This window comes from Orycteropus afer, unplaced genomic scaffold (assembly GCF_000298275.1).
Source record: "Orycteropus afer afer isolate SDZICR_OR568_19922 unplaced genomic scaffold, OryAfe1.0 scaffold00127, whole genome shotgun sequence".
NCBI lineage: Eukaryota > Metazoa > Chordata > Mammalia > Tubulidentata > Orycteropodidae > Orycteropus > Orycteropus afer.
The window spans coordinates 4,090,417-4,114,504 of NW_006921714.1; the positions used below are offsets into that span (position 1 = coordinate 4,090,417).

The 24,088-nt window shown below is 38.5% G+C and overlaps 1 protein-coding gene across 1 annotated transcript in view; it reads left to right on the top strand.

The window, feature by feature from the left end:
• The window catches only part of CPSF2 (cleavage and polyadenylation specific factor 2), a 27,744-nt gene extending 4,057 nt beyond the window's left edge, over positions 1-23,687 (top strand). The window contains exons 5-14 of the mRNA XM_007944499.1: positions 365-480; positions 2,147-2,334; positions 2,953-3,243; positions 15,022-15,122; positions 15,469-15,669; positions 18,686-18,838; positions 19,606-19,831; positions 20,892-21,191; positions 23,102-23,236; positions 23,595-23,687. Coding sequence (XP_007942690.1) covers positions 365-480; positions 2,147-2,334; positions 2,953-3,243; positions 15,022-15,122; positions 15,469-15,669; positions 18,686-18,838; positions 19,606-19,831; positions 20,892-21,191; positions 23,102-23,236; positions 23,595-23,687 — 1,804 coding nt within the window. The remainder of the gene's footprint in view (positions 1-364; positions 481-2,146; positions 2,335-2,952; positions 3,244-15,021; positions 15,123-15,468; positions 15,670-18,685; positions 18,839-19,605; positions 19,832-20,891; positions 21,192-23,101; positions 23,237-23,594) is intronic.
• Positions 23,688-24,088: the final 401 nt, after the last annotated feature.

The following is a 24,088-nucleotide window of genomic DNA, read 5'->3' on the forward strand; positions in this document are numbered from 1 at the left end:
CGGAAGGAAGATGGGGCAATCTACTTCCGTAGTGATACTGCCTCGGAAACCCAAGGAGGGGTCGCTATGAGTCGGGTCCGACTTGATGGCACATAACAACAACAACAACAACAACATAGGATAGCAACTTTGTGAAACACATTTCTATCAGCATACAAACCATTATTTAGATGTGTAGAAGGGAGTGCACCCTTATTAGATCAACTGTCTCAGAGTGGTGGTAGATTTTCTAATCAGTGAACATACAGACTTTTTTGAGTTGGGGGAAGAAGAAGCCTCTTAAGGAAGTTGCTTATTTTAGGTAAGAGATGCTATTAACTGTTTATTTGAAATGATATATTCTTTTTATAAAATTTTTTTATAGCCACTTAAATGGATGTTCCCTGGAAATGCTAAGCAGACCCTCTCTACTTATCACAGATTCATTTAATGCTACTTACGTGCAGCCTAGACGAAAGCAGAGAGACGAGCAACTTCTGAGTATGTATTGTGCATAATGCCCTTTGTACAGAGCAGTGGAGTGCGTGGAACTACCAACTGCTCTTTGTTCTGTACTGTTTAACACTTTCCTTGATCAGAAGAGATTGCTTAACTCTTATAGATGATGCTTCTTAAAAATAGTGTGTGGTCATAATAATATTTTATATAAGGAAATGCTTTAGTTCATTTGAATTTAATTTCTGTAGAATAGTTGTAAAGATTGGCTTCTCTCTGCCATCTAGCACACAGCTAGCTCTCCCTGGCACTCTCTGGTATCTGTCTAGAGAATGCCAAAATACATAAAGACCTCAAACAAATCTATTAGAAAACCACTTACACTCTAAAAGAAAATGACCAAAAGAGATAATTATGAGTGCAATTGCACTCATTTTGACAGTGGAGTTTCATGTGTTGGTCAGGTGGCTGTGGTTCCCAAGGGCTGCTTCTGGTCCGTTGCTGCTTGCTAGAGTTTGATTTTACCAAATGTTTCCAAGCATACTTTACTCACTAACTCATGGCTATTGAGTCAGATCTGATTCATAGCGACCCCTCCTTGAGTTCCCGAGGCAGTTATCACTACAGAAGTAGATTGCCCCATCTTCCTTCCGAGGAGGGGCTGGTGGGTTTGAACCTCCTACCTTCCGGTTAGCAGTCAAATGCCTTAGGTACTATGCCACCAGAGCTCCCAAGCATACTTTATCTATATATTTATAAAGATAATTTTGTTGGGAGTTGATTTATATTTTTATTCTATTTTGTTGTTGTTGTTATGTGCCGTCGAGTTGGACCCCACTCACAGCGACCCTTCCTTGGGTTTCCGAGGAAGTACCACAACGGAAGTAGATAGCCCCATCTTCCTTCCGAGGAGTGGCTGGTGGTTTGAACCGCCAGCCTTCTGGTCAGAGTCAAGTGTTTTAGGCACTATGCTACCACAGCTCTCATTTATAGGCATACATATATGTTATATATATGTACACATATATTGAATATATGTGTATGGATATGTAATACACACCTACATATATGTGTGTATGGATATGAATGATATGTTATATACACATACATATATACACACACATTTAGGAATTATAACATTCATCAGGGTGGACAGTTGAGACCAAGGTAGCCTCGGAACCCCTGGCTGGTTACGTATGGCATAGTCATTCATATATCTAGTGTACTGTCCAGAATATGATTTGCTATGTATACTATGATGTGAAAAAGGTTGAGCACTACTGATAAGTAATTTTTAACAAAAAAATTAATGACATTGTTTGTCCCTCCTGTGAAGATATATTTAACAGAATAAAATGTAGTTGTAATATCTTGCATGACATTTTCTAAAATTTTGTACCTGGCTCACCAAAAAGAAAAACCAAACTCACTGCCATTGAGTCAAATCTGACTCATAGTGAACCCATTGAGTTTCTGAGGCTGTAAATCTTTATGGAAGTAGATTGCCCCATCTTCGTTCTGCGGAGCAGCTGGTGGCCTTGAACTGCTGACCTTTTGGTTAGTGGTCAAATGCCTTATCCATTATGCCACCAGAACCTAGTAATGGCTTATTTCTAAATGATAGTCTTTATAGTGAAAACTAGGGGATTAAGTTATCATTTTGTAGCACAGAACTGACATTTTCTACAGAGATTTTTACTTTGTTTTCTAGCAAATGTCCTGGAAACACTTCGAGGAGATGGAAATGTATTAATAGCAGTGGACACTGCAGGCCGAGTTTTGGAACTTGCCCAACTTCTTGATCAGATTTGGAGAACGAAAGATGCGGGATTGGGTGTTTACTCACTGGCACTCCTCAATAACGTCAGTTATAATGTGGTGGAGTTTTCCAAGTCCCAGGTTTGTTTTCATGTTAGCATTTGTATTAAAGAAGGTTGGTATAATGGAGGCTTGTGGAATCTAATGTCTTAATTGTCCTTTTGGTTTTACATTTCTGTTGAAGTTGTCAGTGATAATAGTAACAGCTAACAATACCCGCCACATCTGTTCTCTGTGCTTTACGTGTACTATTCATTTAATCTTTATATACCCCATGAAGTAGTTTCTACTATTGCCCTCATTTTATAGATTGGGTAAGTTCCTTCTCTGAATCTTAGTGTCCCAATCTGTAAAATGGGGACAGAAAGAAAGTCTATCTCATAGGGTATAAATGTTAGAATTGGTTTTTCTCCTTTTCTGTAAACTCTTTTCCTTGAAACAGCACTCTCTGGAGGTAGGACAGTCATCCTTAAAAAGATCTAAGGTGCTTATATATGCAATGTGCAGAATTGGATTACGAGGGATGGGTCTGAGGCGGCAAGATGTAAAGGAGAACAGGACGATTGAGTAGTGTTGTATGCAGAAAACAAGCTGCTAGCATAAAACAAGAGGAGAGAACTTGAGCTCGTTGACTGTTGTAGAATACATTGAAGATACTATGGGTATTTGCTAATTAATGTTCTCTGTTTCCTATATCAGGTAGAATGGATGAGTGATAAATTGATGAGATGTTTTGAAGACAAAAGAAATAATCCATTTCAGTTTCGCCATCTCTCTTTATGTCACGGTCTTTCTGACTTGGCTCGAGTACCTAGCCCCAAAGTTGTCCTTGCCAGCCAACCTGACCTGGAATGTGGATTTTCAAGGGACTTGTTTATTCAGTGGTGTCAGGACCCTAAAAACTCAATCATTCTGACTTACAGAACCACCCCTGGGACATTAGCACGTTTCCTAATTGATAATCCTTCTGAGAAAATCACAGAAATAGAGGTAAGCACCTGTCTGTGAACTTTATCTTAAAATTGTTTTGAGATACACTGTGGCTCTTGTACGTTGAACTTGTTTCAGGGTTTTATCAGAATAACGTGACAGAGCTTTTAATAGTGCAGATTTCAGAGCCCCTTAACTGGAAATTCTCATTTTTTTAAGTGTACTTTATTGACATATAATTTATGTACAGTGAAATACACAAAACTAAAGTGACATGGTTCAATGCATTTTTTTTTTCTGCAGTGTTCCCTGTCCTCCCCCCCACCCTGGCAACCAACAAAGAAAGTTTCCCTTCATATATAGACCTTTCCTTGAGCCTCCACAACAACGAACTAATACTATATTTGTCTTTCTGTGATTGACTTATGTCACTCAGCATAATGTCTTCCAAGTTCATATATATTATGTGGTGGTTTGCAGACTCTGCATTATTCTTTAGTGAATTATTGGCAAATACGGATTTGTTGCTGTCATTTTTGTTATGTGCTTTTTCATGGTGTTGATTTCTTTGTTCCGTATGATTTTCTGTGCTGAGCTCATTTTGTTTTTGAATCGTGTTATCACTTCCTTCATTGCTATTGTTTTAGTATTTGATGAATATTTATGGTGGTCCTCTTTTTTAATGTGAAGGTTTATCATTTTTCTTTGAGGTTACCCTGTGATTTATATTCTTCCCAAGTTTAGAACAGTCCATTCTGTCTTGTAGTTGTTTTGACTTCCCTACCATCTAGAAGTTCTGTAATGGCAAAGTTTTTTCCCTCTTTTTGGTTTGTAGTTGTCCTCATCAGTCAATTGATGTCTCTGGTTCCCTGTTTACAATCTTCTAGGCTTATTTCCTTTAGATACTTCCGTAGCTGTGTTGGTTTCTGGGTTATATCATCTGGGTACATAATTCTTGGTTGGAGATTTTTCTCTTTCAGTGTTTTATATATACCATCCCATTGTCTTCTCACCTGCATGGTTTCTGTCGAGAAATCAGAGCTTAGTCTTATTCATTGCCCCTTGTAGGTAACTTTTCATTTTTCCCATGCTGCTCTCATGATTCTTTGTCTTTGGTTTTGCTAAGTTTGATGATGATATGTCTGGGTGATTTTCTTTTGGGTTCTATCCTGTTTGGGGTTCGTTGGACTTCCTGAATGGATATATTCTCATCTTTCATCATACCAGGAAAATTCTCTTGTAACAAATCTTTGACAATTTTCTCTGTGGTTTTATTTTTCCCTTCCTGTTCTGGAATTCCGATGACACATAGGTTATTTGTTTTGATGGTATCCCACATGAACCTTAGGCTTTTCTCATTTCGTTTTGATCTTTTTTCTGATTGATCCCTTTCCATAGAAGTGTTCAGGTATTTGCCTTCAATCTCACTCATTCTGTCTTTCATTCATTCAATTCTGCTCCTTTGCCCCTTCAATGTCTTACCTATTTCTGAAAATTTAGTATTAATCTTCTGGATTTCTGTGTATAGATTTTGTATCATTTCTAAGTTTTCATTTATTTTGTCATTTTGTTCTTACATTGTCGTTTGCAATTGTTCTAGGGTTTTTCTCTGTGTTTTCCTTGATCTGTCTCTCAATCCATTGACGATACCTAAATATAATTCTTTTGAATTCCTTATCACGAAGTTCCAATGCTGCGTCTTCCTCAGGGATGTGTTTTGGGTCTGTATCCTGGTCCCTTGTTTTTCCTGCTTTCTCTTGCTTCTTTGTGTGGACTGTGATGCTTTGTTGTCTCTGAGGCATTGTGATGTTTTTGTGTTTATATTTATTTGGTGATTGTATGTTGGAGTGACTTTCCCATGATTTTCATTTTCTTTTGTTTGTATGTTATCTATACAAACAGGGTCTGTGTTCCTCTGTTGACAGCACTTATACATTTACCACCTGTCTCCTTTCCTGTTGTCAGCCTCTCGTATGTCCCTGCCAACCTTGGCGAACAGAGCCTATTCTTGTTGTTGTTGTTGTTATGTGCCGTCAAGTCGGACCTGACTCACAGCAACCCCTCCTTGGGTTTCCGAGGCAGTATCACTACGGAAGTAGATTGCCCCATCTTCCTTCTGAGGAGTGGTGGGTGGGTTTGAACCGCCAGCTTTCTGGTTAGCAGTCAAGTTCCTTAGGCACTATGCTACCAGAGCTCCTGAGCCTATTCTTAGGTCCCTGGAATCCGAATGAGAATGCTATCACTTTAAAATCCAAAATGGTTGCCATTTGTAAACATTCAAAATGGCTGTGCCCTCAGTCACTTTAAATATCCAAAATGGCTGCCCCATGTAAATCAAAATGGCTGCGCCCTCCACCAGCGCAATCGTCCCTATAGCTCTTGGTGACCAGGATTGATCTTTAGGTTAATTCTCAGGTCCCACTACCATTTGGAAATATTCAGGCTGTTGGTCCCGTCAGAGTAGCTGACAGTCCACAGCTCCGACCATCTCTGTTTTCGTTCAGGTTTTTTCAGTAGTTGGTGCCTAATCCACTTTTGCATAGTTCCTTTCAGAGCTCAGAGCTCCAGGATTATCTTCTGTGTCTCTGTCAATTGTTTTTTCTTTTTTTTGTTGAGGAGGGTCTGTGTCACTTGTCTACCTTTTCCTCCATCTTACCGGAAGTCCGAAATTCTCATTCTTGAACTGTTCCATGGTACCCTCTTTATTCTCTGTCTCTCTTTGAAAAGTTTCTTTCACATCTTTTCCTTAATTAAAGTCTGACTGTTTCCTGATTCTTTCCCTGTAACTCTTTCAAATAGACACTGTATATTTTTGCTTGTTTCACACTCCATGTACCTTAAATGGTATGGTTCTCCATCTTCTGTGTTACAGTTTTCAAGCCATTTTTCCTCTCTCCTTTGCAGTTCATGCCACCAGACTATACAGTATGTTAATGCCTTCTTGTTTCTGACATTTCCTGACCTCTTGGTCATTGTCATTCATTGATGACTTTAGAACCCAACTCACAGCTTTCCAGACCACTGGTAAGCAGGACTCCATTCTTGATGGCTTCAGCTTCCATGTTTATGGCACTTGGTCCTCTCAGTTTCTTCTTCAAAGTTTCATTTTGTTGTTGTTGGGAACATACTCAGCAAAACATCCACGAGTTCAACTATGTCTCCATGTATAATTCAGTGACATTGATGACATTCTGTAAGTTGTGCAACCGCTCTCTTTCTCTGAGTTGTTCCTCCCCCATTGAGATAAACTCACTGCCCCCTAAGCTTCCTGTCTAATCTTTTGAGTTGCTGCTGTCAGTTTGATCCCATGTAGATAGTTCTTAAAAGAGCACAGTACTCAAGGCAGACCTTTGTTACTAGTGATGTGAAACTATTACTTGGTTTTAAAAAGACTTCAGGGGATATTTTTGGTTTAAGTTTTAAAGATTATCTCACAGCAATAGTTTTAGAGGTTCATCCAACCCCCTTGGCTCCAGAGAGTCTGGAGTCCATGAGAATTGGAAATTCTGTTCTGCATTTCCCCCCTTTGGATCAAGATTCTTCTATAGATTCTTTTAATCTAAATGCTCAGTAACGGTAGCCAGGTACCATCCAGTTCTGGTCTCATGGTAAAGGAGGAAATTGTTCATGGAGGCAATTAGCCACATATTCCATTTCTTCCTTCTATTCCTGACTCTCCTTCTTCTCTATTACTCAGGTGAATAGAGTCCAGTTGTGCCTTGATGGCTGCTTGAATGCTTTTAAGACCTCAGGCACTACACAACGAACTAGGAGGAAGAATAGAAGCGCTAATCACGTTATTAAACCATTTAACTCGGATATCCCATGAAACCATGATCCTCAACCTCCAAACCAAGAAACCAAATCCCATGAAGTTTTTGCTGTATATAAGCAGCCTCAGCAGCTACTTAATGTGTGCGTTTTTATAAATAGTGACCCGTTACTTCTTAATGGACTTCCTTTTCCTCCACTCCACCTCAGCCATGCATTCCATGATCATGCTGTCCACTGTCATGGTCTTGTCTTAACTTTACTCCTTAGTGTGCTGGAACCATCTCTAGAACTCTACCTCAAGATCTTGCAGCTTGCTTTCTCTATTACTGCCACACCAACAATTCTTTGACCTCATTGGGACTTTGATTTTACCTTGCATCATGCTAACCAGAAGGCTGGAGGTTCAAACCCACCAGCCACTCCTCAGAAGAAGTTGGGCAATCTACTTCTGTAGTGATACCGCCTCGGAAACCCAAGGAGGGGTTGCTATGAGTCAGATCCGACTCAACAGCAGTGAGTAGCCTTCCAGTTTAGACTCAGTGGTCCATCATTATAATTATTATTTTACAACACTGTTAACTATCTTATCCCACTTTCTGTTTATTGTACTCACGTGGCAAAGCCTTGACTTTAGTTAAACCAGATGCTTAATCTGTGCCTGTGTTCAAGCTAGGGTTGGAACTGGTCCATCACATTTTGACCAGTTCAAGATCTTGTTAAACTTCCGATTCTGAATCAATATACCCAGGGTGGAAACGCAAATTCTCAGCAGGGGGTTGAACCAGAATGTACGGTTGTGAAGCCCTGAATCAAGCACTTACATGTGAATGGGGTCAAACACTTCTGTTTGGACAGATTTCCCTTCAGATACATGAGCCTGCAGCTCCGAAGGACACCTCACACTTGCACTCACCATTTTCTAGGATGTTCCCTCTCCCACTTTCAGTAAGAGGATCTCATACCTTTTGCTTCTTCTCAAGCAGCTCTGGTAGCATAGTGCCTAAGGCATTTAACTGCTAACCAGAAGACTGGCAGTTCAAACCCACCAGCCACTCCTCAGGAGGAAGGTTGGGCAATCTACTTCCAGAGTGATACTGCCTCGGAAACCCCAGAAGGGGTCGCTATGAGTCAGGTCTGACTTGACGTCACATAACAACAACAAGCTTCTTCTCAAACTCACTCTCAGCCTCACCTGTAGCATGTGACCTTGTCTTAAACTTAATTGAGAAGTAGAATCAGTTAGACAGGAATTCTCTTGTCTTTTCATCACCAAATATCCTACCACATATCTTTTTCTGCCAAGGCTTCAAACTGGGTTATTCCAGTTCAACCCCCTGCTGAGAATTTGCATTTCTACCTCAAGTATACTGAATCAGCATCTACATTTAACAAGATCCCTTGGTGATTCTTGTATATATCACCTGGGGATCATGTTAGACTATAGATTCTAATTCAGTATGTCTGTCATAGAAATGAAATTCCTTAGCAGGGGGTTGACTGGAATGAGCTGGTTTGAAGCCCTGGTTTCTGTATCTTCATTTGCTACCTTATCTCTTGTCACAGGAGTAAGCCAATTAGCCACATGATTAATATGCTAGAAGGTGAGTTTGCTTAATAATCAACCCATCAAATCTATCAATTCTCTAAAACTAGTTTCACTAACTAAAAGTTTTATAACATACTGCATGAGATGTTTAGTAACTGTCAGAGTTGTGCAAAGTTTAAATGAAAGCTTTTGTTTCATCTTCATAGCAGCCATTTTAAGGAATGTTTACTTTGTTGAATGATAAGTGGTAAGTGTATCTTAGTCTCATTAAGAAAAGCGTAACGTTGATAACTAAAATCTGGCATATATATATTTAAAGCAAACATACCAAAGTAAAAATACTGTCTTTAGAGTTATTGATACATTTACCAAAACTGAAAAACCAGACTCACTGCCATCAAGTTGATTCTGACTCATGGTGACCCCTGTTGGGTTTCCGAGGCTGTGAATCTTTACAGAAGTAGATTGCCCCATCTTCCTTCCATGGAGCAGCTGCTGGGTTTGAACTACTGAACTTCTGGTTAGCAGCCAAATGCTTATCCACTATGCTACCAAAGCTCTTAACTGATAATGTAGAAATACAGAATTAACAAAAAAAAAAAAGAAAGAGTTTTATCAGATATGAAAAACTGAAATTGTATTTTTTAATTGCTAAAAAAATTAAATTAAGGCTGATATGCCATTTGAAGAATTAATAAAAGAACATTAAAGGTGGTTAAAGTTTTTTTTAAAAAAAGTATTCTAAAGAAATCAGAAGAAGCTAGGATGTTAGGTTTTTCATTTTTTTTTAGTAAGTAATATTTATGCTTGGTATCTTTCTCCTCTCACCTTCTTTGTGATATTTCTCCTGAAATTATCTTCTCTCTCCATTTCCTGTCCTACCAGTTTCCCCCTTCCTTGATCACATCCAAACCGAATTTTTACTCTTCCCCTCTCCCTCACCCTCCAAACTCGCTCTTCTTTCATTTTTCTTTCTCTCAGAGAATAGCAGCACTTGCCACTCAAGACAAATAACTAAGCAAATTTTTAAAATATCCATTGAAATACTATACATATAAAAAGTATGCATAAGTATACTGCATGGTGCATTTTTACAAATTAAACACGCTTGTGTAGCTAGCACCCACATCAAGAAATAGACTATTACTAGCACCCCAGCTGCCTCTGACCTTTCCTTTTTCCTCTCCAGAACTACTAGGCTGACTTCTAAAGCATTTTGGTAAAGTAGAGAACCAGTCAAAATGAGAGAAACCCGTAACGGGGACTCAGCGTGCCAGTGATCATGGAGATAGTACAGGACCCTTGCGACATTTCGTTCTGTTGTGGGGAGCTGACTCATGGACAACTAACAACAGCACGTGTAGATTATTTGTAACTTCTGTTTAATTCTTTAACTTTTCTCTCTACTTCCAGGTATATTCTAAACAACCTACTTTTCTCCAATTCCACTACAATCATCCTAACCAGTGCTAGATAAACTTGCCTGGACTGTGTAGTAATTTCCCAACTGGCTTCTCTATTTTTACTTTTGTATTCCTTTAATTCTGTTTCTCACAGCTGCTAGAGAGATCTTTTAAAACATTCATCATATCATTCTCCTGTTAAAACTCTGTAACGGCTTCCTTTTTTGCTCTTTGAATAAAATCCAAGCTCCTCTCCCAGGCTTTCAAGAAGTGGCTCCCAGCTGCCTTTCTGACCTCCTCCTGTTCTACTTTCCCTTCTCCCCTCTGTGGTCTGTACAGCATCACCACCTTTGCGCTCGCCGTTCCTTCTGCCTATCGCGTTCTTTGCTGGCTTTGTATTTGGCTGACTCCTTGACATTCAAATCTCAGCTAAAAGATGACTTCCTCAGAGATACCTCTGACTACTAATCTAAGAAACTACCCAGTTACTTGCCTTCCTTTAATGATTTTTCCTCGCACTGTCATCATCTGATATTTTGTTTCTTACCTCCTTTCCCACCCTGCCAACTAGAATTCAAGTTCCATGAGAAAAGACACCGTGTTTTTTCTATCTCTAGTGCTCAGAACAGTGCCTGGCTTCTAGGAGGCCTCAGTAAGTGTGTGGGTTGAAATTACGAGTGACTAAAGGGTTTCTGATCATGTTAGACAAATGTTAACTGTGTATGGTGTCTTTCTCTCTACATTATTTCTCTCCAGACTCAAGTCTTGCTTGTTTAGAACGAGTAAAATAGTAAATGAATAAGGACCTACAGGGTTGAAGTAGATTTAGATTAGGAAAAAGAATAATTTGGAGGAAATATAGGAAAGGAGTAGAAAGAAAAATGTTTTAGGGTAGATTATTCTAGAAATCTGTTTCTGAAAACAGCTCTGAATTAAAGACCTCTTAAAAATGAAAAGTGGAAAGTAAAATTTACATCAACAGGCATAAACTAAATCATGGAGATAAGTATTTTGTTTTTATCCAGGGTCAGTGTCCTGATGACGTTTATTTGTGGGAAAGACAGGAATGTATGAGTCGCTAACTGTGTAATAGGAGCCTTGGTGGTACAGTGGTTAAAGCACTTGGCTGTGAGCCAGAACATTGGCAGTTCAGACTTACCACTTTGAACTCACTCAGGAGAAAGATGTGGCAGTTGGCTTTCTTAAAGATTTCAGCCGTGGAAACCCTATGGGGGCAGTTCTACTCTGTCCTATAGGGTCGTGATGAGTTGGAATCTACTCATTTACTCCGTCCCGTAAGCTCATGATGAACTGGAATCTACTTGGCAGTGGGTTTGGTTTGAGTTTAACTGTAATAAAGAAAAATAATGACACTGTTTTCTAAATGAAACATCTTTAATTAAGCTACTATGTAAATATGTGATGCCAGATCTAATAGGCAAATCACACATTCATTCTATACTTTAGAATTACCTTATTCTAATTTATTAATTTTTTGTTACTTTTTATTTTGAAATAATTTCAAATGTAACAGAAAAGTTATAGAAATATTATAACCAGATCCCTCAATTGTCAATGTTTTACTATATTTGCCTTAATTCTTTATACACATAGACACAACATTAGATTCTTTTTTCTAAACCATTTGAAAGTACATTGTAGATAGGATACTTCATTACCCGTAAACACTACAGTGTATGTTACTTAAACATAAGGACACTCCTATAAAACCACGGTACATCCATCGAAATCAGGAAATTGATACCATACTACCAGTTAATCCACAAACCTCATTCTGCTTTTGCGTACTGTCCCAAAAATGTCCTTTATAATTATGTTTTTCTTTTTTCTGGAATTACACATGGCATTTATTTGTCTTGACTGTTGGAATTTGAAGCCTATAGGCTCTGTTTTTTTTTTTTCTCCCTATCTTTATACAAATATTAGTAATGATTTTTTTTAAAAAAGGACCAAATTATCCAATATTCTGAAGTTTTTTCATTGAGTCTTTCTTGAATAGTGTAGGTAGATATAGATCTAATTGTTATAGTACTTAGTGTATTATAAACACTCAGATATTTTTAAATTCTTTTTACTAATTTTATAATATGCAGTGCAACACACTGTCATTGAGTCAGATCTGACTCATAGTGACCTCTCCTTGGGTTTCCAAGGTAGTATCACTACGGAAGTAGATTGCCCAGCCTTCCTTCCGAGGAGTGGCTGATGGGTGTGAACTGCCAGCCTTCTGGATAGTAGTCAAGTGCCTTAGGCACTATGCTACTAGAGCTCCCAATTTTATAATAGTACTTTTTATATGTATATTATAATTTATCTAATCTGAAGGTATGGTATGAAGGCCCCCAGAGTCCCCAAGATCCTTTCAAGGAATCCATGAGGTCAGAAAATTATTTTTCTTAATAATTAGATTTGCCTTTTTTGCTGTGCTGACATTTATACTGTTGAGCAAAAGCAATAGTGGGAAAAGTGTTGGTGCCTTATAGTAAATCAAGGTAGTGGCACCAAACTGTTGTTAGCCGTTGCATTAGGGAGAAAAAAAAGTCACTTTCAATTAAAAATGTTATTTGTGAAGCAGTAAAAGTTTATTATATCCTTTTGATGATGAAAGTTATTTTTAATGAGTGACAAAATAGGAAATAAACATTAAGCATTTCTGTCACATACAGAAGCATGATGGTTATCTTGAGTGTACATTTGCACAATTGAGTTATAAGCTAAACTAACCAGTTTTCTCTTAGAGCACCATTTTACCTGAAATAATGATTAACTAACAAACTATGATTATTCAGACTTATATTTGGCAGACATTTTCTTGGAAATGGATCAATTGAGTCTGTTACTAAAAGGAAAAATTAACTGTTGCCAATGATAAATTCAAGCTTTCAAGTGAAAGAATTTTAGAAAACTTACATTTGTCACTATGAGCTTGATTAATCTAATGAAATCAGTAGTGCTGTTTGTGCAAGTGACTCTTTATATTGTCAACAGTTAAAAGGTCTGTGTAACTGGATAAACCAATATATTTCAGATAACCAATATATGATATTACAAAATGATGCATCAATAAAAGATCCATTCAAAATGTAAGTTAGGTCAATGCATTTTAATGTAACACAGTACAAAAAGCTGATAAAGTTTCAGAGTCTACATTACAACTAACCTTTAAAAAACTCCCACTTTTTCAGTTTGATGTAGCATCAAGATTATCCTCAATTATATGTAAAAGCTATAAAATACTTTTCTCTTTCCCAAGTACACATCTGTGGGAGGCTAGATTTTCTTCATATACTGTAACTAAAACAACATACTTCAAGAGTTTGAATGCAGAAGCAGAGGGGAGGATCCAACTGTTTTAAGGAGTTCTGGTGGTGCAGTGCTTAAGGCATTGACTGCTAACCAGAAGGTTTGTAGTTCAAACCCACCAGCTGTTCTGCAGAAGGAAGATGAAGCAATCTACTTTCGTAAAGATTGACCACCTTGGAAACCCAATGAGGGTTGCTATGAGTCAGAATTGACTCAGTGGCAGTGGGTTTGGGGTTTTGTTTTTGTTTTTGTTTCTCTTTTAAAGAGATTTGCAGAAATGTGAATCAGTGCCACATGTTCTACATTTTTATTTTTTGCTTTGAAAACTAGAATTATTTTTCATAAAAACATGACTTCAGTGTAAGCATGTAATGGCTTTATTATTTTTAAATGAATACATATTTTAAAAGTTCTCAGTTTTCATTACTCATATGATAAATATAACCCACAAAAACAAAAGCTCTTTGGGGTTCTCAGTAGTTTTTAGGAGTCAGAAGCAACCCTGAGGTCACAAAGTTTGACACCCACACTGATTTTATCATTACACGGTGATGGATTTTAAAGTAGTCTCCAGTTTTTACTTACCAACATTGCTGCATTGCACATTTCTTTCTTTGCACACTATATGATTACTTCAGTGGGATATATTCCTAGACATAGAAATGACAAGCACATTTTTTTTTCATATCTTGGCAGATTGCCTTCTGACAGTTGGGCTAGTTTTCCCACAGACAGTGAATGAAGGTAACCTTTCCCCATATAGTAGTTGTTTGTCACTGCCAACCTCATAGATAAAAGGTGGTATCACATTAGGAGCTCTGGTGGTGTAGTGCCTAAGACATTTGACTGCTAACCAGAAGGCTGCCGGTTCAAGCCCACCAGCCACTCCTTGGAAGGAAGGCTGGGTAATCTACTTCCATAGTGATACCGCCTTGGAAACCCAAGGAGGGGTCACTATGAGTCAGATCCGACTCGATGGCAGTGAGTTTGGTTTTTTTCTTTTTTTGGTTAGTGTAATTAGTATCTTTTCATGGCTTTTAGCTATTTTTATTTCTTTTTTTGTAAGTTGTCTGTGTATTTTGTTCTTTTAATGTGTTGACCATCTTTCTTAACTGATTTGGAAGCATGCTTAGGAAAAAGTGGCTTCTGATAGTTACAGTGCTGTACATTTTTTCTGTTTCTTTTGATTTCATAAGATCTAAAATGCCAGAGATTTCTATTTTTTCATGTTGCCATATTTATTCATTTTTTTCCATTATGGCTTTTGGAATTTATGTCATATGTAGGCCTCACATGCTCCAAATTATAAAAATATTTACCTGTATTTTCTTTCTCTGATTGACAAGTCATTTTTAACCCGCTTGATTTAAATTAAACCCATCCTGCAAATGTGACAGCTTAATTTTAGTACTAATCTAAATAAGATCTATAATTGCGTGAGATGGAAACTTGAATCATTTCAGAGGAAAATTTAGTTTAAAGATGATGAATCAATTTAGAGATGTGATGTATCTCACATCCCCCACCTTCCCCACTTTCCTGCCGTTGAGTCAGTTCTGACTCCTAACAACCTTATGGGGCAGAGTAGAACTGCCCAATAGGGTTTCTAAGACTATCTATCTTTATGGAAAGCAGACTACCTCATTGTTTTCCTGTGGAGCGGCTGGTGGATTTGAACTGCCTACCTTTTGGTTACCAGCCAAGTGCTTTAGCTACTGTGTCACCAGTGCTCCTTCTCATTGTCTTAACCCACTAGTATTGATGTTTCTTTTTGTCTGCTCTTTTTTTTAGTTGCGGAAACGTGTGAAGCTTGAAGGAAAGGAACTTGAGGAATACTTGGAAAAAGAGAAGCTAAAAAAAGAGGCTGCTAAGAAACTTGAGCAGTCTAAAGAGTATGTTATCTTCAGACAGATTATAAGTTTATCTATGTAATTTGAAAAGAATTTATTTCTAATACATAGAATTTATGTAATTGAAAATACTTACATTTTCTTTTGACTTTGTCATTTTTGTTAATGAAAGAGGTCTTTCAGATGGTGCTAGCATACCAAATTCTCTGGTCATATGCATTTATTGACTGGCAGTGTTCTGTTTTAGAAAATATCTATTATCAAATATTATTGTATTATAGAATTAATATGAAATAATATTGATGGTTAATTAAAAATATTTTTATAAATAGTAATGCAGAATCTCTTGGGGATTTTACGGCTCTCATCTGTTCTGCAATCCTTTCAGGGCAGATATAGATTCCAGTGATGAGAGTGATGTTGAAGAAGATATTGACCAGCCGTCAGCTCATAAGACTAAGCATGACCTGATGATGAAAGGTGAAGGCAGTCGTAAGGGGAGCTTCTTTAAGCAGGCTAAAAAGTCCTACCCTATGTTTCCTGCCCCAGAAGAAAGAATTAAATGGGATGAATATGGAGAGATTATCAAGTATGTAAACAAAGCTAAACTTTTCTTTCTTACACAGTCAGAGGCCTTAGTGGTGTCATCATTTGAATTCACTGAGTCTAATACTGCTGGCATTGTATACTCTGTTAGTTTTGGACAAATGATAGAGAGTATTTGGAGCTGAAAACATAAAAACAAATATTGAAGAACTTCTAGAGAGTATTAGGACAACTGATAGTTTTAATACTAAGAGTTAGAATTGATTCAACTGACAGGTGGTTTTTTTAAATATGAAACTTACAGAAGATAATTGAGACTTTTTTTCCATTTAAAAAGAGAGAGAAAGGACATGCACTGGAGAAAGACATAGAATGGGAAGAACTTTTGATGATGATAGTGTTGTTTGGGAAGAGGTCTGTCTCAAATAGTATTTAATACATGTTTTAGTTACAAAAAGGATGAGGTAGAATGAGTTGAAACCATGGGAAATCTACAAAGGAAAAATAACTGAAAACATATTCTAATCACATACTGAAAACACCATCTTGGGTGTAAATCCTTCACGGTTCCCCTTGCCTTCCAGGTCAACGTCAAACACCGTAGTAGAGTGCACAGTGTCTTTCCCTATCTGGATTCTCCGGACTTTTCTAGACTGATCTCCTGTTACATCAGTGTGCGTTCTCCACTCTGGCACTACCACTTTCTCACAGTTTCCTTCTGCTCAATTTTTTCATATCTTATCTTTGCACGTGTTTTTCCTTCAGCCCTGTTCCATCTGCCCACCAGGTTTCCAGGTTGTTGAGTCTGGCTTCACAAGCTCCTTGGGAACCTTTCCTGATGGTGCCTTGCCACCCTAATTGGTCACTCTCCAGTACTTCCTTTGTACTTCCACAGTGCTGTCTTGAGCACATAGTGGACCTAACACCCTTCTCAGATTTAGTTGGAGGGTCCCACTGTCTACTTGGGTCTCCAGAATAGTAAAGAAACATGATTCAATTGGTGAGTTTGCTTTCCATCCCCCTTAACAAGTAGCTGCTCTGTGTAGGATATGGACAGTGCTCTTCAGCTTTAATTTCCCCATCTGAAAAATAGAGATAAGAATTAAATGAAGTATTTTAAGGCACGTTGCACAGCACCTGACATAGTAAATACACTTTAAGTGGTTATTACTGTTCCTGTAGATTACAGTTGGAGATATTGGACTGTTGAAGCTACTGTAACAATCTGGGTACTGGTGATTGCGGTAATTAACTTTGTGTGTTAACTGGTTAAATGGCTGGGCAGCTGGATGTAGTGTTCCCCATGATGAGACTGGTAATCAACTCCATGGTGGACTGTACTGTGAGCAGCTGTGTAGCTGCCTTAGGGATGTGGTCTGCTTCCTGTATATATAAGCAGAAGCCTTGGGGAACGGTCTCCAGCTTATGGCACACTTGAACCCTGCATGTAGCCGTGTCATTGTTCATCAGCCTGCCATGCTCTGCCAACCTTGGGACTTTCAATGGACTTGAATCAATGGCCTGCTGTGTGGTTTGGTAACATCAGGACTGTGCCATTTTATTAGTCAATCTTGGCTTGTTAGCCTCAGCAGCCAGTAGCTGCCTGAGTGAAGAGATGCCTCTAGCTTCAGTGGGCTGGAAGCAAGAGGTAGAGCTGAAGGCCAAGGTCGAGGAGCTTTCACCCAGCCCATATAGCCTGGCACTTTGAATTCAGACTTCTAGTCTCCCAGATTGTAAGAGTATAAACCCCTGTTTGTAAAAGCCATCCCATTTGTGGTATGCTCTTGTCAGAGTGGCACTAGGTAACCAGAACAGTGATAAGAGAAGTATTCATGAATTAGGGGGATGGGACTTAGACAATTGCAGGAGGTTAGAGGGAAAAATTTTTTTTTTTTTTAAACTGAACTTCTTTGACATTAGAAGTAAAGCTGAGAAGGAAGATACTGTGTTAATAGTACATTGAAATAAAAGCTGTTAAGGGAGCTCTAAGTTTTTATGTGTGTCTTCTTGGTACCGTGTAAATGGAGAGTCATCTGCTTTCCTTAGGCCAGGAAGAAAAGTACCTGAGGGTCGTAAGGCAATCAAAGGAGGTCTGAGGTGTATGTGCATTGGGAGTTGACAAGCCAAAACACTGAGAGTGTGTGAAAGAATCAGTGAAAAGAATGCAGAGCGAGGTTGCAGTTGCTAATTGCAGGCGATAGGTTTCTGTGTCTTGTAACAGTACTTGGGGTCTTCTAGCTGGCCTGCTTAGGGCTTTTTCACTGGCCCACAGGGTGATTTTTTTTTTTTTTTTAACTTGTTGAGGATATACAAAACAGAACATACATCAGTTCAACAATTTCTTCAGGGTCAGTTCAGTGACATTGATTAAGTTCTTTGAGTGGGGCAGTCTTCTTTCCTACCCTCTTTCTGAATTGTTCCTCTGCTATTAACATAAATTTACTGCCCCTAAGGGTCTTATCATTTGAGTTCCTGCTGTCAATTTGATTGTGTTCTTGAAAGAGCACAGTGCTCAAGGCAGACAGTCTTTGCTAGTTAAGCTAAACAATTGTTCAGCTCTAAGACTTCAGGAGATTTTTTTGGTTTAAAAGTTAAAGATTATCTCAGAGCAGTAGTTTCAGGGCTTCATCCAGGCTCCTTAGCTCCAGAAACCACATGGTGATTTTTAAAGAGCATTCCCCAGTAGTTATGAAGAACATAATACCTGTTGTCATCTGATAATTGATGTTAGGAAGTTGCATTGGCTTGGATCAAATGTATGTTTACATTTTGAGGTAGGTGAGAAGTCTGAAAATTAGGTCACTTATTATGCCGATGGCATCTCTGGGTGGTAGATGATTAATGTGCTTGGCTGCTAACCATAGGCATCTTGGAGGAAAGGTCTGGCAATCTGCTTCTGAAAAACTAGCCATTGTAAACCCTGTGGAGCTCAGTTCTACTCTGACACGCTTGGGTCGCCATGAGTTGGAGTTGACTCAGCAGCACCTGGTTTTACTGGTTAGCTGTGTATATGATGTTATATTGCTTGTTACTATTCTAATTAGAGATTTATTACTTAGACCAGAGGATTTCTTAGTGCCAGAACTTCAAGCTACTGAGGAAGAAAAAAGCAAATTAGAATCTGGCTTGACCAATGGAGATGAGCCCATGGATCAGGATTTATCTGATGTTCCTACCAAGTGTATTTCTACAACAGAGTCTATTGAAATAAAGTAAGTACTTTTGTTACATTTGAGAATAGTTTACAAGATAAAATTTAAGACACCTGAATTATATAAATTTATATTGTTTCATAAGTAAAATTTCAGAGTTTCCTTCCTAGGGTATGCTTTTAAAAATTAATTTATTTTTCCATGCAAAAATTTGTGAAATATGATGGTATTTTCTCTTCATTAATCATTTTAATGTCAAAGTCATTGCATTGACATTGAGGGGGGGTTAAACATTAAATTGTATATTTATGTATCTGGCCTTTTTGGAAGACTAGTAGCCCATGAAATGGTGCATGCATCCTGCAAGTTTAATTTTTCTGAGTACTTGTTCATAAAATATACTCTGAGCTTAAAACATCTTAAGTACCTCATATCTTGAAAATACTAGTGTGATCCGAAGTAGTTAAGAAAGTTTTTTTCCCTGTCTACTTAGCCATTGATAGTACCTGTAAATGATCATTCCATCATCATCTCTCTCTCCTTGCTCCTCCTCTCCTTTTGAGGACTGTAGAAACCTTTTGGCATCTTTTTTTAGGTCATCAAGAAGCAGAATAGTTTATTTTTCCTGTGATAACATTTAGTATGTATTCTCAGGTATACCTAAGATCTAAATAATACTTACTAACAATATAAGACTTGTTTATTCTTCAAATCCTGATTTTTATATATTGTGTTTATTTCTTCTCTCATGACAAAAGCCATAAAAACCTAATTTCAGAATTGACTTATTGTCATAAGTAAACTTGAATAATCATTTCTAATTACAGAGCCAGGGTTACTTACATAGACTACGAAGGACGCTCTGATGGGGATTCCATTAAAAAAATCATCAATCAGATGAAGCCACGACAGTTGATCATTGTCCATGGACCTCCAGAGGCCAGTCAAGACCTTGCAGAATGCTGCCGTGCATTTGGCGGGAAAGACATTAAAGTGTATATGCCGAAGCTGCACGAGACAGTTGACGCCACTAGTGAGACTCACATCTACCAGGTGAAGACCCCGGTGTTTGAGCCACATGGAAATAAATACTTTTGGATGCAGATTAGGAGAGAGGTATTAGGAATGTAGTGGTGAGATAGGCATGGTCCCCTGCATCTGTGAGGCTAATAATAAGAAGTAACGTGAATCAATCTGCTACACTCTGATTAAACTGCAGGGTGCTATGAGGATAAAGGATAAAGGGGGCCCTACACCCAAACTTCAAGGAACAAAAAAGGTGTCCTGGAGGAAGTGATAAGTAACTTGGAGCCTAGCACATTTGTATGGCTTGTCAGGGTTGAATGGGTGGGAAAGAGGCAGGGATAGAGAATTCCAAGCAGAGGGAGCAACATTTGCAAAAATATAGAGGTGAGAGGATTGGTATTCAAGAATTCAGAAATTTAGTACAAACCCACAGATGGCAAGATTCTACTTTAATTGAAGACAATGCATATACAGAAAAGAGCGATGACATAGAAGAGAGATTGATTTCACTCTTACTTGGTAGTGGGAGATGGTATCGTTGAAGACTTCCCCAGGTGGTAAAAATATTTGTTTGGAAAAAATGAATTAGAATCCACCAGGCAGAAGGGTCATTCTGGGCAAGGCAAGAGGCAGCATCACTTGAAGCACATGGAGGGTGTGAAACTGCATGGTATACTCTGGAAACCATAAGCAGTTCAGCGCCCCTGCAGTACATCACGGATCAGAAGGTGGGGCTTCACCAGGGGTTGTCCCTCCTGGCTGCGCCTGAGGATCCTCTGGGGAGCTTTGGGGGAGTGTGGGCCTCTCAGTGCCTGGTGTTCACTCTCCCAGTGTTAGAGCAGAATCACTGCAGTGAGGCCCTGACGTTCATGCCTTTTTTTTTGTTTTGTTTTAACTGCCACGTGATTCCAATGTGCAGTCCGGGTTAAGAACCTTGGTTTAGAAAGCAGACAGAGGTGCTAATGATTTTACAGATTTGTTGTGATCAGATGAGTGAAAGATTTTCAAATTTTTATGCATCTTATCAGAGTCAAAGAATGGGGGTAAACTAATTTGTGAACAATTTCCCCTCCCTTTGCATATCCAGGTGAGGTTAAAAGACTCGCTCGTCAGCTCCCTTCAGTTCTGTAAGGCCAAGGATGCTGAGTTGGCGTGGATAGATGGTGTCCTGGACATGAGAGTCTCCAAAGTGGACACAGGAGTTATTTTAGAAGAAGGAGAGCTGAAGGATGACGGTGAGGACTCCGAAATGCAGGTGGATGCTTCTTCCGATTCCAGCGCCATCGCGCAGCAGAAGGCCATGAAAAGCCTGTTTGGAGATGACGAGAAGGAGGCGGCCGAGGAAAGTGAGGTCATTCCTACTTTGGAACCCTTGCCGCCCCATGAGGTAAAAAGCATGCACCGTTTCTCTCCTTTCATTTCTTATCCTTTGCATTTTCCTTTTAGGATTTAAAATACATCATGTGTAGGTTGATTTGGAAGTTTTTTGAAAGGTCCATCAAGCTATATTTCTGGGTATGTATATATATATATGTATATCAAGTCTGTGTAGCTGTAACACGATAGAACACATGAATGGTAACAATTTAAAGGAAACCTTTAGCAAATGATTTTAGAAAGTACATAATTGTTTCATGATTTATGTTTTCAGTATAGATTTTGAAATATTAAGTTTGATGATAGTGAGGAGTACTTCCTGCTTCCAACCAGGAGGTTAATAGTTTTCCAAGAACATCATATATATTTTTTTAATTGTGATTTGTGTGAAAGTTTACAGAGTAAATTCATTTCCCATACAGCAGTTCATATACACTTTGTCTCATGACATTGACTGCAATTTCCGATAATGCAACAGCTCTCTTCCCACTTCCTCTCCATAGTTACCTCTTCCCTGTGTCCTTCCCTCCATGTACTGCTGCCCCTGAGCTATCTCCCTGGGCATACACAGCCCTTCTATTCTCCCATGATTGATCTCTCCAAGGAGTGTATCTGTCTAATGTAAATGTTCAGCTCATATGCCTGTCTTTTGTTTGGCTGGAAGCCATGGGAGTGGGTTCAATTCTAGACCTAAAGGGCAGCTAGGGGCCATAGCCTCAGGTGTTTCACCAAGCTCTGACAGAGAACAAACCTGGTCCTTTTTTTTTTTCCTCTTTTTTTTTTTTGATGATTTTGAGTTTTGTTCCACATTGTTCTCCCACTCTATCCAGGGTCTCCTCTATAGATCCCCTTCCAAGCAGTTGACAATGGTAGCTGGGCATCATCTAATTCTTCTGGTCTCATAGTCGTATAGGCTGAGGATTGCATGGTGTCCCAGTCACTTGGATTAAATGTTTCCATGTGTCTTTGGTTTTCTTCATTCTTCTTTGCTCTGGATGAGGAGAAAACCCATGGTTGCATCTAGATGGCTGCTTGCAAGCTTTTAAGATCCCAGTTGCTACTCACCAGAGTAAGATGTGGAACAATGTTTTTGTGTAGTATTCAAGAACATCATACTCTTGGACTCCATATTTGTATTTGTATGATGTCAAATCAATTCAAATTGCTTTTGGTTTTAATATAGTTAGAACTCTTTTGTCAATTCCAAATGTAACTCAAGTCCAGTGTTTCCATGTTCTCAAGAGGTATCTAATCAATTAGCAGAGATTTCAGCTATACTTAATTTCCTTAACATACAATAGTATTAAACTTCATTGTAAGAGTCCTCCATGCAAGTCAAGGGTTCTGTTGGGAATTAGTAATAGACGGTCTGTATCTTTGGATTCCCTTCCAGTATTTGCTCTTTTGAAATTGGGAGGAGGGACTACAATCTATTCCTCTCTGTGTACATCAAAGCAGCAGCATTAGGTTGGAGCATGTGCCTTCCTGATGCTAAAACCAGTAACATCCACTGCATTCCCTCTGAGGAAGGAGGGAAAGTAGAAATGGGATTAGGAGAGAATTGTCCTCTGAACTGAACAAAGGACTGGGATCTGGAAGCACATTTTTGGATCAGTTCTGCCTGCTGACACTAGCTGACCCCATTAGGCAAGTAGGTGTGTGAAGAGCAGACCCTCTTTCTGTGGTTCTGAGCCATGCCTAATAAAATTGGGTGTGAAACAGAAAGTGTGAAGGGCTTTGTAATGCTAAGTAATGAGGGAAAATTCAGAAGAACAACTTGGAATGTGGCTTATATTCTTGAAGCATCTGTTGAAGACTCTCAGGGAATATAGATAATATCTTACAGATCATGTGTTGTTTCACTTTATTCAGTGAATCTGTATATCTGGTGTTTTTTCTTTCCTCCTTTCCTTTGCTAAGGTTCCGGGACATCAGTCAGTTTTTATGAACGAACCAAGACTATCAGACTTCAAACAAGTTCTTTTACGGGAGGGGATCCAAGCTGAATTTGTAGGAGGTGTTCTTGTTTGCAACAATCAAGTCGCAGTCCGTAGAGTAAGTGTGTTTTTGATAAAGACTGAATTGAACAAATGCTTCTCATGTTGTTCTGCAATTCTTGTGGTAATTTCACAAAACTGGAGATCAGTAGTTCATATACATAATGATGACCTTGAAGGCTTGGAAGAGTGACTCTCAAAGAAATGACATATAATTTTACTGTAAATTTTTATTATTTGAAGTCTCTGACATTTATATGTATGAAAAATTCATGACTTGAATATTATATCCATATTCTATGAGTCAGAACAATCCGTTCCCTGGCCAATCAAAGTAATTTATTTAATATTTTTGTTATTATAACTGCATATTAATGAGTAGAAAATGAACTTATATTTTTTCCCTTGATTTCTAGACGGAAACTGGACGCATTGGATTAGAAGGCTGCCTTTGTCAGGATTTTTATAGGATACGAGACCTTTTATATGAACAGTATGCCATTGTATAAAGGACGTGATGTCAGAAAGTATCTGTTTGACCTTTTGAAGAAAAAGGATTCTTATCTTATTCTAAGGTTTTGCTTTTTTGTTTTGTAACATGCAAAAAGGATCAGCCAGAAAAACGTGATGTTAGATTTTTTAAAATATGTAAATAGAGACCATTTTGCTGAAGCTTATATGAGCATCCTACCTTTCAGCTTTCAACATCCTCAGTGGAGGTCCCAGCAAGTCTGCAGGCCCAGGAGCTGGAGAGGATTGGTTTCCTTTACAGGCCCTCAGTCAAAGAGGGGCTCTTCACTTGAATAAAACAGTGCAACTTAGCAAACCAGTTCATGGCCTTAGAGAAACAAGTTTGCATGCGTTCTTGCAAATTGTTTCTTACGTTTTCTGGAATGAAAAGTGAGAATGA